General features: G+C 45.6%; 1 protein-coding gene across 6 annotated transcripts in view; it reads right to left on the reverse strand.

Annotated features, from left to right (window-relative positions):
* Positions 1-3,384: 3,384 nt before the first annotated feature.
* The window catches only part of KIAA1328, a 213,248-nt gene continuing 202,786 nt past the window's right edge, over positions 3,385-13,846 (reverse strand). For all 6 annotated transcript variants that reach the window (XM_081881502.1, XM_081881499.1, XM_081881500.1 and 3 more), the window contains one exon: positions 3,385-3,985. In XM_081881502.1, the coding sequence (XP_081737628.1) occupies positions 3,775-3,985 (211 nt within the window). In that variant the 3' untranslated portion in view covers positions 3,385-3,774. The remainder of the gene's footprint in view (positions 3,986-13,846) is intronic.

Here is a 13,846-nt window from a genome sequence, read left to right on the forward strand (position 1 = left end):
ATAACACACAAAACTGAGATGGGCTTTGAATGCTTGCATCGCAAGAAAAGCAACTTTTGCCTCCGGCGTTTCCAACGTTGCTCGGCCCAGTGCGTTGTTTGGTGTGTTTGTCAGTTGGGGGCCCAACAAAGAAGATGAAACATTTTCTTTCTTTTTTTAAGAGTACCTGCCAACTTTCCTCTGCCTGGACGTGTGTGCTTCGACACAAAGGGAAGGGGAGAAACATCCAGAAATTCCGCACGACATGCCAACTCACATAACGAGGCGAGAAATAAAGAAACGAGACAGATAAGAAAGGGGGAAATCCACCTTGATAATTTATTAAATTAAAACATTGCATGTGTTTATTTTTAAAGATCCAATCAAGTTTCAGGTAGTACTTACCAAACATAACCCAAGAAGTATTTTGGAGGGTGGGTGGGGAGGGGTGATTGTTTTTACAGATCCATTTCTTACAAAGTGCACATGTGTGTTGGGGGGAGACAAAGACGAGAACAACAACAACAACAACAACAGGCCATTGTGGCAGAAGCAAAACTCAATGCATGAAGAGCCGGACAGCGCAAGAATAGCTGCTCCAGGACCATTCTGATTCTACCCAGCAAGGTTTACGTGGAGTAAATCTTGGACAGAGTCCTCCCCCTTGCACTTTGCTGTCTCTGGTTGATGCTTTCAGCTACAGGAACTAAACTGCACAGGGACAGCACATAGCTGTCAACGTTTCCCTTTTTTTAAGGGAAATTCCCTTATTCCAAAAAGGATTCCTCGCAAGAAAAGGGCAAAGTTGACAGCTATGCAGCACTATGAGACTTCCTGGGCTAGTTTAAGTTTCGATTCTCTTCTATTGCTTGAGAAGACAGAAAAAAAACAATTTCCACCCACAACCGCTCATTTTGGTCTTTGACAGTCACTGATCTCCCCCCACCCGGTTTACCTCTGAAGCTGTAAATATTTTTTTAATAACTTCGGCTTTATAAAGCCTTGTGACAAAATGCCTTTGGCTTCCAGAAAGGATTGCAAGTTGAGCCGAGGATGTACATATGAAGCAGTCGGCGTAGTGAACGTGCAGACACTACGGCGCCTGAATGGGGCATTTTCCATAATGTGCTGTCAATGTGCAGAGTCTCCAAATTATGCTGGGAAATGTGCAGACGGAACACCTCACCTTGCCCAGCCTTCATGCATTATTCCTTGCTTAGCCACATTCACCAACTGACGTCTTGGTGGGTATCCTCACTTATGCAGGTTGTGCAGATTGACTGGACAATGTACAACGTTCCCGGTTGATGCTGCTCACATGTGCACAAAGGCAAGCACTGATTCAGTGTCTCCACTGAATCCCACGAGCTGCCATCTGTACACCAAAATGGCAGCCACCCTAACTGACTGCATGAACTTTTGAACAATTGAATTTGGAGCGCTTGGCCCAACTGTGCAAACAACCCTCTTGGACCCTCCTATTCCTTTTTTAAAATATTTTTTATAAAGTGCCTCAGAGATAGGTTTTTTCCTATGCGTGAATCTTAGCCATTATGGATAAGGGTTTGAAGTTGAACCCTTGACAATGGTCCTTTCAAAAGACATTGATGACCAAGGTACAATTTGACACAAAAATCAACAGCATTAATCCGACCTGTTTATCAAGAGCTTTATCGAAAATCCTAGATTCAATATTAAAAGAGCTTAAATATTGGCACTGGCTAAGAACTGGAGACAAAAAAAATCACTCTGACAAGAGAGAGCTGTGGAATGTAAATCTGAAGGCACCGCTTAAGGTTGATAGTGGCATCTTAAAAAGGCAAGCAGAGGGGCAACCAGGCAAACAAGAGAAGGCTAGAAATTAAAAGGGAAAACGATTGGATTCGTTCCTGAAGAGGGACTGTCTAAAAAGGAGAGGGGGGGAGAGAGAGCTTAGGAAGAAATCCTGTTATTTTATGTTGCATTCGTTCTCCTGTTTTTGGGTAGCTCCTATGTTAATACGAATCGCTGTGCTCAAATGACAGAAATATAATAAAAATGTCATGATCTGAGCTGGAGGGCAGCAATATGCAGCCCTAAAGACCATCTTGCCTAGTGAAACTAGAGACCGTGACTGTTTCTGAGCTGAGGCAGAAATAGCAGCAAAAGCCCGTAAGGTGCCCCGTTCCTGAACGCTAAAGGCCAGCATTCAAGGAATCAAACGATCCACGCATTACTGCGACGCTGGAGGAAGCCCTAAATCTGCAGCATTTTTAAAGAGTTCAGTGTTTCCTACTTGGACCTGTTCGTTTCTTCCTATAGTGCATACCTGATCCTTGGGTCAGTGGAAGAACTTCAGGCTCCCTTCAACTTTGATAAAAGCAGCACACCCAAAAAACTAGAACCTGTGCTAATCCCCATGGGGAACGTCACCTTGTGATCTGATATGGGGTGCTGAGACGTCCCTCCACTTGCAGAATTAAGGCAATGGATAAGGGACCCTCCTGCGAACTTGGGGGGGGGGGGAATAGCAGCTTCCCAGCCCACCTCAAGGACATAAGCAGAGAGGAAGGCAAAGGCCGGAGGAAGAAGGGGAAGAAGGAGCATGTCAGAACTGTCTGCCCTGCCTAAAGCTGTCCGTTTCCCTTTGCAGCACACGCTCTTGCTCCACCTTTGGGCTGCAGAAAGGGGAGTTTCAGAGTCGGGCTTCCATGAATTCATGCCTGTGGCTTCTGTTCTGCTAAAATACGAACGCTGCATGTGATTGTTGATTCCTGCAATCCGCAGCTGTTTCCACTAATCCCGCACATTTCTTTAAATAACTGAACATGCAACTTTTCGGGGGGGGGGGTTAGCATATTTTAAAAACAAAATGAAATAAGATATGGCACAAATGATTAAAGCCAGAAGGAGGAATGCACGTCACATGTGGCAAATGGGATGAATTACTGATTTGTCTTTATTTACAACACCCAGGAATGGGTAGGGGGTTAAAAATAGAAAAAACCGGAGCGGGGGTGACATCAGAGATAACACTCCATGAGCTGGTCTCACCCTGTAGCACTTTTCAGCATGGAGGAGTGGAGAAAAAAAATAGCAGGTTAGGCTATCAAAATGCTTGATTTTGTTCACACAGCTTAGCTGTAAGGGGCATGCTCTCTCAGTAGATATTCTATGTCCAATACACCCTTAAAGAAAAACGGAGAGAGAGGCTTATTTCGTAAGAGATTCATTAACTGAGAAATGTCCATTAGTGTTAAGAGAAGGCTGCCGGTTACCCATCTTCTACCCCCACCCCCGTTAAATGGCACAACACAGAATCTGACAGACGGTGCTGGAAATTCATTAGCTAAATATATAGGGAGCACCCTCAATTTTAACAGGCTACTTGGAAAAAAATGATAAAAGTTGGAATGTGCTTTTGTGTATGAGCAAGCAATGAAGCTCTGGGAAACTGGTTTTCACAGCTAAAAAAATAAATCAATAATGAAATACTAATCCCTTCCACAATGGCATGAATTTCTTTTCCTTTAAAAATTATTACCTTGTAACCGTGCAGAGAAAGAGCCCAGAAATGTCCTGCCTACACTTCGGCCAGTCTGCTTGAAAGGATGCTTTTTAGACATGATTTGGAAATTGGGACAGGGGAACTATCGTGTTAAGTTTTTTCTAAGGGGTGGGGGGAGTTAAGGAGACAATCATTCGTCAATCAAATAATTTAAAAGCAATATCCCGATGTGTAAACATGCCCATGTTAGAAAGGGAAGACAGGTCCTTGGGTCCACCCGGAAGGAAAGGCTGCAACCACTGGGCCCCTCAAATGAAAAATATCTCCTCCAGAATGCGGCTCTCCTCTAGCTCAGCCATGGTCCCATTCATGGCACAAGTCGGGCTCTGGGTCCATCCAGGCTTCCTCCACCTCCTGCTTTGAGGCACAAGCACTTGGCTCTGGTTGCAGCTTTCGCTGGAGTGATGCTGAAGCCCTGGGCTCATTGCTTCCACCAGGTCAAAGAGAGAGGACTCGTACCTGGAAGGAGAGAGGACAGGAGAGACTCTATTAAACACACAATGTTCTTGCGGTCCTAGTAGACCAGAAGTTTAATGTGAGTCAAAAGTGTGACGCATCGGCAAGAAACAGCTAATGCAATTCCAGGCTGCATCAGCACAAGTCTAGTGTCCACATCAAGGGAAGTAATAGTCCCACTCCATTCAGCCTTGGTCAGGCCACACCTAGAATACAGTTCTGGGTGCCACAATAAAAGGAGGTCTGGTCAGGCCAGACCTTACGCCAAAGAATAAACGGACATAAATCGGACATCAGGAATCACAAGACAGAGAAACCAGTAGGAGAACATTTCAATCTCCCAGGACATTCTATACAAGATCTCAAAGTAGCTGTTTTACTACAAAGGAATTTCAGAAATAGACTGGAAAGAGAAGCTGCTGAATTACAACTTATCACCAAACTCAAAACCATGGAAAAACCTGGTCTGAACAAAGACCTTGGATTCTTATCTCATAATAATAATAATAATAATAATAATAATAATAATAATAATAAATTTTATTTATATCCCGCCCTCCCCAGCCGAAGCCGGGCTCAGGGCGGCTAACAACAATCAACAATCAAACAATCAGATATTCACACATTCTAAAAATATTACATTATAAAAATCAATTAAAATCAAATTAATGGCAACTAATTAAGCAAGATTCTAAGCAGGTTGCCAGAGGAGGGAGTCAGGCTGCGCCCTGACCAAAGGCCTGGTGGAACAACTCTGTCTTGCAGGCCCTGCGGAAGGATGTCAGGTCCCGCAGGGCCCTAGTCTCTTGTGACAGAGCGTTCCACCAGATTGGAGCCGCAGCCGAGAAGGCCCTGGCTCTAGTTGAGGCCAGCCTAACCTCTCTGAGGCCTGGGACCTTGAGGATGTTATTATTTGCAGACCGTAGGTTTCTCTGTGGGGCATACCAGGAGAGGCGGTCCCGTAGGTACGAGGGTCCTAGGCCGTATAGGGCTTTAAAGGTTAAAACCAGCACCTTAAACCTGATCCTGTACTCCACCGGGAGCCAGTGCAGCTGGTATAGTACCGGCTGAATGTGATCTCGCAGCGAAGACCCCATAAGGAGTCTCGCCGCGGCATTCTGCACCCGCTGGAGTTTCTGGGTCAGTCTTAAGGGCAGCCCCACGTAGAGCGAGTTACAATAATCCAGTCTGGAGGTGACCGTCGCGTGGATCACAGTGGCTAGGTCAGGGCGAGAGAGGTAAGGAGCCAACTGCTTAGCTTGGCGGAGATGAAAAAATGCCGCCTTTGTTATAGCTGTAATCTGCGCCTCCATAGAGAGGGAGGTATCGAAGATTACACCCAAACTCTTAACGGACGGTGCTGGCACTAATTGCACCCCCGCAAGAGATGGGAGTTGCCCCCTCAATCCCATATCATCCCGCCCCAGCCAGAGGACCTCTGTCTTCGAAGGATTTAACTTCAACCGGCTCCCACGTAACCATCCAGCCACAGCTTCCAGACATCTCGCCAGTGTATCGGGGGCCGAGTCAGGATGGCCATCCATCAACAGATAGAGTTGGGTGTCATCGGCATACTGATGGCAACCCAGCCATTATACATGACAAAGCCATTTTTCACCTTTTCACCCCTTGCTTTTTCCTGTAAGACCTATTGCAGTCGTTAAGAGTCGTCAACAGGCTCATCACAGCTATCTGCCAATCACCCATTCCCACCACCCTTCTGAGTAATACCCCTCCCCACCTTCTCACTATATAGAAGGGTCTGGAAACTTCTGTTTCAGTGTATCTGAAGAAGTGTGCATGCACACGAAAGCTCATACCAAGAACTGACTTAGTTGGTCTTTAAGGTGCTACTGGAAGGAATTTGTTTTGTTTTGACAATAAAAGGAGGATATTGACAAGCTGTAGTGTGTGCAGAGGAGGGTGACCAAGAGTCTGGAAACCAAGGAATGGCTCAGGGAGTTGGGGATGCTTAGCATGGAGAACAGAAGACTGAGATGAGAGCCATCTTCAAATATCTAAAAAGCTGTCAGGTGGAAGATGAAGCAAGCTTGTTTTCTCCTTCTCCAGAGACTAGGGCCTGAACCAATGGATTCAAGTCACAAGAAAGGAGATTCCCACTAAGCATTAGGAAGGACTTTCTGATGCTAAAACATGTCTGATAGTGGAATGGACTCCCTTGGAAGGTGGTGGAATCTCCCTCCTCGGAGGTTTTTAAACAGAGCTTGGGTGGCCAGGGATTTTTTTGCTGCGATTCCGGCATTACAGGGAGTAGCAAGAGATGATCCTTGGGATCTCGTCCGACTCTACAACGATACTATAATTCTAGGAACAAGCATAGAGATGGGTAGAAGTTTGTCAGTAGTCTCAGATATCACTGCCCAATGGAAAGCTGTTACCCCAAAGCTTAACACTTCCAGGCTGCAGAGAAGTGCAAAGATCCACTGAAACTGGCAACAGAAATGGGCAGTAGAAGGCTAGAGAGAGGCACAGCAATGGCTCTGAACACACTTGCATCTCTTAAGGATTCACCTTTGCATGTGAAACTCCAGAAATGACTTCTACTCCAGCCTTAGCCCACCTGCTGCAACTTCCACCAGTGGCAGTCACAGAATACGGCAAAGGCTGCATCATCTCTTCATGCAATTCCATCAGGCACAAACAGTAGTCTGGATGCCATCCTTTCAAACCAAGGATTAGTTTGCGGGGGAAGGGAGAAGAGGAAAAGTCACTTGCAGGCCAAGCGAACACGCCATGCCTGTGTTTCAGCTGCAAGCCAACTTGGAGTTAATTTCTGCTGTAAGTTTATCTAAGTTTTACAGCATTTCAGCTATCGGGAAAATTAAATGATTTGGCAGATTACAAGAGCAGCAAATGCAGCAAAGATTATTTAAAAGACCAGGCATTGGAAATCAGTCTATTTGACATCAGGGCTCTATATGCAAGAAAGCAAACTCGCTCTGCTCAAACGACCTTATCTGATGGAGAGACCTCTCCTTTCGGCTATTTAGTGGTTAATCCCCCGATAATACAGTTTGTCCTGGCCTGTTGAGGTGCCATCAGACAGCATCTGGCTGCAGGCAAGGGAGCTCACCGAGCCAATTTCCTCCATGCTTATTTCTAAGGAAATATTTTTAAAGGGAAACTGCCAACATGCTCTGGCTCCAAAATGGATCTCCCTCAGAATGAAACTTGACCATATATTGAATACAGCAGCTGCTACTGCAGTTAGCACTGTGGCTTTGAAAGGGACCAAGTTGTGAATTTTCTAGCACAAGCCTCTGATTTAGAACAGGATACCTGCTCCTAAATGGGACGCTTGTGGCGCTGTGGGTTAAACCACAGAGCCTAGGACTTGCCGATCAGAAGGTCGGCGGTTCGAATCCCCGCGATGGGATGAGCTCCCGTTGTTCAGTCCCAGCTCCTGCCAACCTAGCAGTTCGAAAGCACGTCAAACTGCAAGTAGATAAATAGGTACCACTCTGGTGGGAAGGTAAACGGCGTTTCCATGCGCTGCTCTGGTTCGCCAGAAGCAGCTTAGTCATGCTGGCCACATGACCCGGAAGCTGTACGTTGGCTCCCTCGGCCAATAAAGCAAGATGAGCGCTGCAACCCCAGAGTTGGTCACCCGCGTCCCTCAACTTTGGGGTAAAATCATATAAAAGCTCAACTACTTGGTTGGCCCTTTGGTCGGTCCCCATGGCCCTTCACTTCATCAAATCTTGCCCTCTTTCAAAAAAAGTTTGGACACTACTAGGGATTGAACCTGCAACCTTTGTGTTAACAGCACCACGCTCTAACCAACAGAGCTATATCTCCTCCCATGGAACTGCTGCTCCACTGGGAAGATGGTGTTGGTCCATGGAGCAAGTCCTACCCAGCTGGCCACGCCCCCCATGTGTGTGAGCCAATTAGATCCTTCCCCCTGCCCTCTTTTGGAAACTGCATTGGCTGGGAGAAATTTTAAAGGACACCAGCCTCTCATACTAAGTTCTGCTCCATGTGCAGCAGGCTGGCTGAGGAGATGATGGGAGAGGAAGAGCAGAAGAGGTTTTTAAATACTGGTATGTGTGTAGGGGATGGGTGGGAAGAAGTCTGCACAGAAACGCTTCAAGCATTTTTCGACAGCTAACCAGTGGAAAACTGCACAAACTTACTATTATGAAAGTGCAACCAGACACATCGTTTGTACATTTATCTGAAACAGCTTCAACTCACAATGAATATATTGATATTTGGGGAATATGACGCTGTATTTTGGATGCATTTCCGTCACTAAGTGTCAGCATAATGTGATGCTTCATGAACACAGTACAATAGTTTTTTATATTTAAAAAAAAACCCCAACCCCTATATTTAGCTGCATTATATTTTCGTCTTGCACCACCTGGCTTAAATAATAAAATGATTTTGCTCCAGTATGCAGAAAACGGCACAATTTCAAGCCAATCTGATATTTGGTGGAGTCAGTAAGAATTCTATCACTAGGCAAAAGTAATGAGATTTATTGGCGTCATAAATGCTCCGGCAGTAAGATATATGTATATTTCCTTAAACAAGCAGTGTCAGATATTATTTGATCATCATGTTCAGCGATATCTTTTCATTTACAGTCTCTGAAAATTTATTCTTCAACCATAAATGTCTAGAAAACACACAGCTCTGGTTCTTTGAAAAGGTGATGGCATTTCAACAAAACGTTCGCGCAATATGGCATCGGAGATTAGTAACTGTAGAGGTTTGCTTTTATTTAAGCGCATGTTCCCAATGAAATAAAAAGGTTTATGTCAGAAATTTGAGTGGAAACATAAAAATAAACCTCCAAGTGATTTATTAGTGGTACACGAATTGCCTTTGGATTCAAGCAGGCTTTCCGACTGATATAATGCCGCTTTGTACTTCTAACACACCTTCAGCTCCCAAGTACTTTACAAACATTAATTACAGATAATAAAACGCTTATGATAGTGTGTGCCGGTTTTACAGAGCAGGAAGCCAAAGCTTTGGTTGCTTAAATCACATGTTTCAGTCAACGGGGATGATTCAAAGCCACAGACGTCCCAGTGTGGAAAGTCTGGGAGAGGAAAGAACATGGCGTGCTCAAAATATGTTTTCTACTCTTCCACCAAATGAAAATCAGGGCAGGGCTTCAAAAGACGGCACCTATCTTGCCACCATCCTCTTTCTGAGATATTTCATAACTGATGTCTTGCTTCATGAGGAAGAGTACAAGTTTTCCCAACATCAAGACCCAATTGTGACTTTGGAAAGAGAGATAGAATGATTAAAGAAGTGAGTTTATAAATAAAATGACACATATGCGAGTCCAGTTTTCAGAGGCTGGTACACAGGCTATTTCATGGCCCATGAAGCCACCAGTATCTCAATTGCCATTATGATTGTGTTGGAATTCTGGAAGCCAAGATTCAAGGCTACTCTGTGGAATTAACCCCTTCATGCACTAATGAGGCTCAAGCATGCTGCTTCTATGAGGCTGGTCATCCCTTCAGCATGTTTCAACCTGCCCTCTTCTTCACACCAGTGGCTGTGATTCAACCCTTGAGAGCTCTTGTGCGGTGTGTCAAGAAGGGGGCATCAAGGTTTAGCTGGAAAGCAGCAAGTGATGTCATCGATATTCGGAGCCAGCTCTTGCATTTAATAAGTAAACAGGTAAAAAACCAAAAGCCAACTGCACTCGTCACTCATTACTTGCTAAATTCTAGTTCCTCACTAAGGTGGTGATTCTGCACCTGGGCTGTGCTAGAGGATCATGTGACTGAATGCTCTCTCTCTCACACACACACACATTTCTCCCTGCACACTGAAAATTAGCATCAAATGGTCCTAACCCTGCCTTCTTTGTGACATGATAATTTTCTATGAGAAAGGATTAAAAGAAAATGTATGGGAAAGCATACTGCTTTACCAGCCTTCGTCAGAACTGGGCCACAGCCTCATAGATACTCACATTTTAACCTTGCTCCTCCCGATTTTTTTAAATTCATAAAATACATCAGCAGAAGTCTAGTGTCCAGATCAAGAGACGTCATAGTCCCACTCTATTCTGCCTTGGTCAGACCACACCTGGAGTCCTGTGTCCAACTGGGCACCACAATACAAGAAGGGCATTGGCAAGCTGGAAGGTGTGCAGAGGAGGGCGACCAAGGGTCGGGAAACCAAGCCTTATGATGAACGGTTGAAGGAGCTGGGTATGTTTAGCGTGGAAAAGAGGAGACTGAGAGGAGATATGATAACCCTCTTCAAATATCTCAAGGGCTGTCACAGGGGAGAGGGAGCATGTGTGTTTTCTCCTGCTCTGGAGAACTCAAACCAATGGCTTCAAGTTACAAGAAAGGAGATTCCGACTAAACATTTGGGAAAACTTTCTGACAGTAAGCGCAGTTCAGCAGTGGAACAGACTCCCATGAGAGGCGGTGGACTCTAACTGAGGTTGGATGGCCATCTGTCATGGATACTTTAGCTGGGATTCCTGCGTGGCAGGGAGTTGGACTAGATGACCATTGGGACACCTTCCAACTCTAAGGTTTTATGAGTCTATTCTATGATAAAATACATGGACAATGACTTGCAGGACTCAACCATGTTTCCCTTCAATGTAAGGCCAGAAGTGAGCCCAGTGAGAGATTCAAAGGCATCAGCTGCAGAACCACCAGGATCTAAACAGCAGCAATCTCTACTTTCCCTTAAAAGTTCCAAAGGGAATTCTTCTATCTGTAGAGGCGCCAGTGCAAAATATACGAGGAATCACCAGCTTTATGGTGTTGTGTACATATTTTTAATATTTGGCAGTGGCAGAGAGAACACAAGAGATGGATATAAGTGTTGGGGGAACCCAAATCCAAGTGCTTTCCTTCCCACAACCAAGATCAATCCTTACGACTCAGTTAAGCACACAGTGCACTATCCCTCCCTTTAGCTCCCAGCATTAACACCCCTCGACACCTGAAGGCTGTTACTGCGCCTCTCCCAATCACTGTTTCGCAGGCTAGACGTATTTTATCGCTCCCCATACATCAACACTTCCTAGCCTGGCGATATCTCCTCTGAGCGGCTGCCTATTTATCATCGCTCCCTTTGGGATTTCAGTGCCCAGAGATGAGGACCAAACTCCCCGCATGCCCTAGAACAGTCTCGGGAATGCACAACTCTGTTCGTGTTCTCTCAATCTCTCTCTCTCTCTCTCTCTCTCTCTCACACACACACACACACACACATACACACACTTTTCTGAGGCCAAACAGCATCAGATTCTTTTGTGGTTGTACAGCATCACAAACTGATGACCAATTTTAATCTATGGCACCACCTGAAGCATAATACATCACAGCCCACTGTAAAACCTGACGTGCAGCTCTCACAGGCTTGCCGCCCGTGGGGTCACTGGCAATAAAACCGAAGCTTGTAACAATGCCATCGGAGACAACTGTCTTTCACAGGCACCGGAGAGGGAAGAGCCAATTTTGATATTAGTGTTGCAGTCTTGTGAACCCGAAAAGGCAGCGTTTGGTGTGGTTACAGGGCAAATGCTTCAACGTGAGAGGCCTTGGCTGAAAAGAGGCTCAGCTCTGCTGGAGCGTTTGGACTAAGGCAGAGAAAGTGATCTGTGCAATAAAGGGATAGTGCAGAAGTTTGCAAAAGAATGAGTGTGCAACACATACTTGGCTGCTCAGTATTAATAAAGGCCATCACCTGCAGCAGCAGCAGCAGCTTCCAACACTTAAAGAAGTTAGCACAAAATCAGATTAAAATGGAAGCACAGGTGATTGGCTCCATCGCTTTGCTGAGCTCAGTCTTGGCTGCTGAAAGGCAGCCCATCCACACCAACACACACAGGTGGTACAATGAGGCAATGATTGGATGTGCCAATGAATGATGTCTTCCATAGCGCCAGGGAACGACCTGATAACAGGTCCCTCAATGAAGCTGTTTGATAAGAGGTTCAGGGCTGACAAAAAAGAGCAGTACTTCTCCAATTCTCTCCAACTCGGGCTGGAATGAAAGGGGGAAGGCGTGTGTAATCTTCAGCCGCTCACCAAAGTGGTACTTTGAAAGAAGAAGCCCAGATGCAAGCTGACAGAACTACATGAATCAAGACAACAAACTCTTGCTTTGTAAATCTTCCAGCACCGCAGCGATGTTTTCTTTCTGCTTATTAGCATGCACTTTGGAGAGCTCTGGGCACCTCTGGATAGGCATTCAATCCCGTTTTCACGGCTGCATTACGGAAACATGCATTTGGCATCAATAATTCAGAAACACTTTGTTTGAAAGTTTAGATTTGGGGAAACACACATGAAGCGCACGCTTTTAAAAACAGATTATGTATCCTAATAATAACCAAGTCACTCTATTTTTAGCGTGATTTGAACAAAAGCATGTGAGATGAAGCTTACACACAGGGAGATATCTAAAACACGATGAGGTTTAGAAGTCTCCATGATCGGTTAAACAACTTCAGGATAGGAGGGAAGGCATGGGATCTAGAAGACCTTCACACAATTACCTATCTCAGAAATCCCTGCCTAGCATATCCAGTAGATCCATATTTGATCCCAATGTATCCATCCGTGCCTCATATTTCCAGGATCCTTCCATTTGTTTTAGGTGAAAAGGTTGCAGAAATTGGATGTGTGTCCTTATGTCCCAAACGCTCTCTCTCCTACTGTGCAGAGTATTCTTCCAGGAAGACAATGATGTTAACTGTTCGCAAATCCTCCCGGGTCTGCGTCTCTTTGCCTCTATATACTTTTGGCTCCTGAATGTGCTGGGCTTTCTCTTGCCCTGGTTCAGTCTCTGCAACTCTTCTCCATGCAACTCCTCTCATTATACTTCCCCCAAATTCTTCCCCCTCCTGAGGCATCCTAGCCTTCACTGTCACATGTTTCCTAGCCCATCCCAACAATCAATTTCCCCCACTACGCCGCAGGGCAGGATCCAAACACAATCTATTGGCTTGAACACAGCCTAGAAGGGTACAATATGCATGCCAAGCTAAGCTCCACGTGCACCTTCTCCATGGCAAAAGATCTAGAAAATAAAAAGAGCCAGCTGGATCAGACCAAAGACTTATCGAATCCAGTATATGGTTACCAGATTTTTTTCAATGAATCCAAGGACACTCTTTTTTTTTCCTTTTTTTTTTTTTTTTTTTTGAAGATGAGTAGCAACAGGGAATCAGTAGCGGGGATGGTGAGGCAAAAGACCCTGGGCCCAAGCACACATGCATATTGTATAAAGGTGCAAAGCCCTTCTTTCGCACCCTGTGAAACAAATGCGCGAAGTTTTTAAAAAACTGGGCAATGGCGTGCCGCCCGCCCGTGACTCCCGAGCCTCCCCCGATCTATCAAAACAAAGGGGGCAGGAGATCTGTACCGCTGGATGTCCCTGGTTCCCCCTCGGCAGTGGCGGAGGCAGCGAGCAGCTCCTGAAACCAGCCAGAGCCAACTGCGCTACCAGTTGCAAATCTGGGGACATTCCGGGGACGAAATTTGTCCGGGGACAGATTTGCAAATTCAGGTACTGTCCCCGGAAACCGGGGACATCTGGTAACCCTGACCCAGTATCCAGTTTGCCAGGGCCCAACCAGATAACTCTAGCACCTACAGGCAGGCGTCTTTGGGTGTAAGGCACAAATTCAGTGCTTTTAAGAAGGCTCCAGCTATAAATGAAATGTCATGGGATACAGGTGGTGGCTGGGGTGGGCGTGGGGGTGGCGCAGTGTGAGTCCCCTGCCATCCAGAACAACTGCAGTACGATTAACAGCGTAAGCTTTTTATCAAACACTCCCTCAAGAGAGAGGAATGCAAAACAAGAACAGGATGTTGGGGGGGGGTCCCCATGTCA

Source organism: Podarcis erhardii (genome assembly GCF_964252035.2).
Source record: "Podarcis erhardii genome assembly, chromosome: 11".
Lineage (NCBI taxonomy): Eukaryota > Metazoa > Chordata > Lepidosauria > Squamata > Lacertidae > Podarcis > Podarcis erhardii.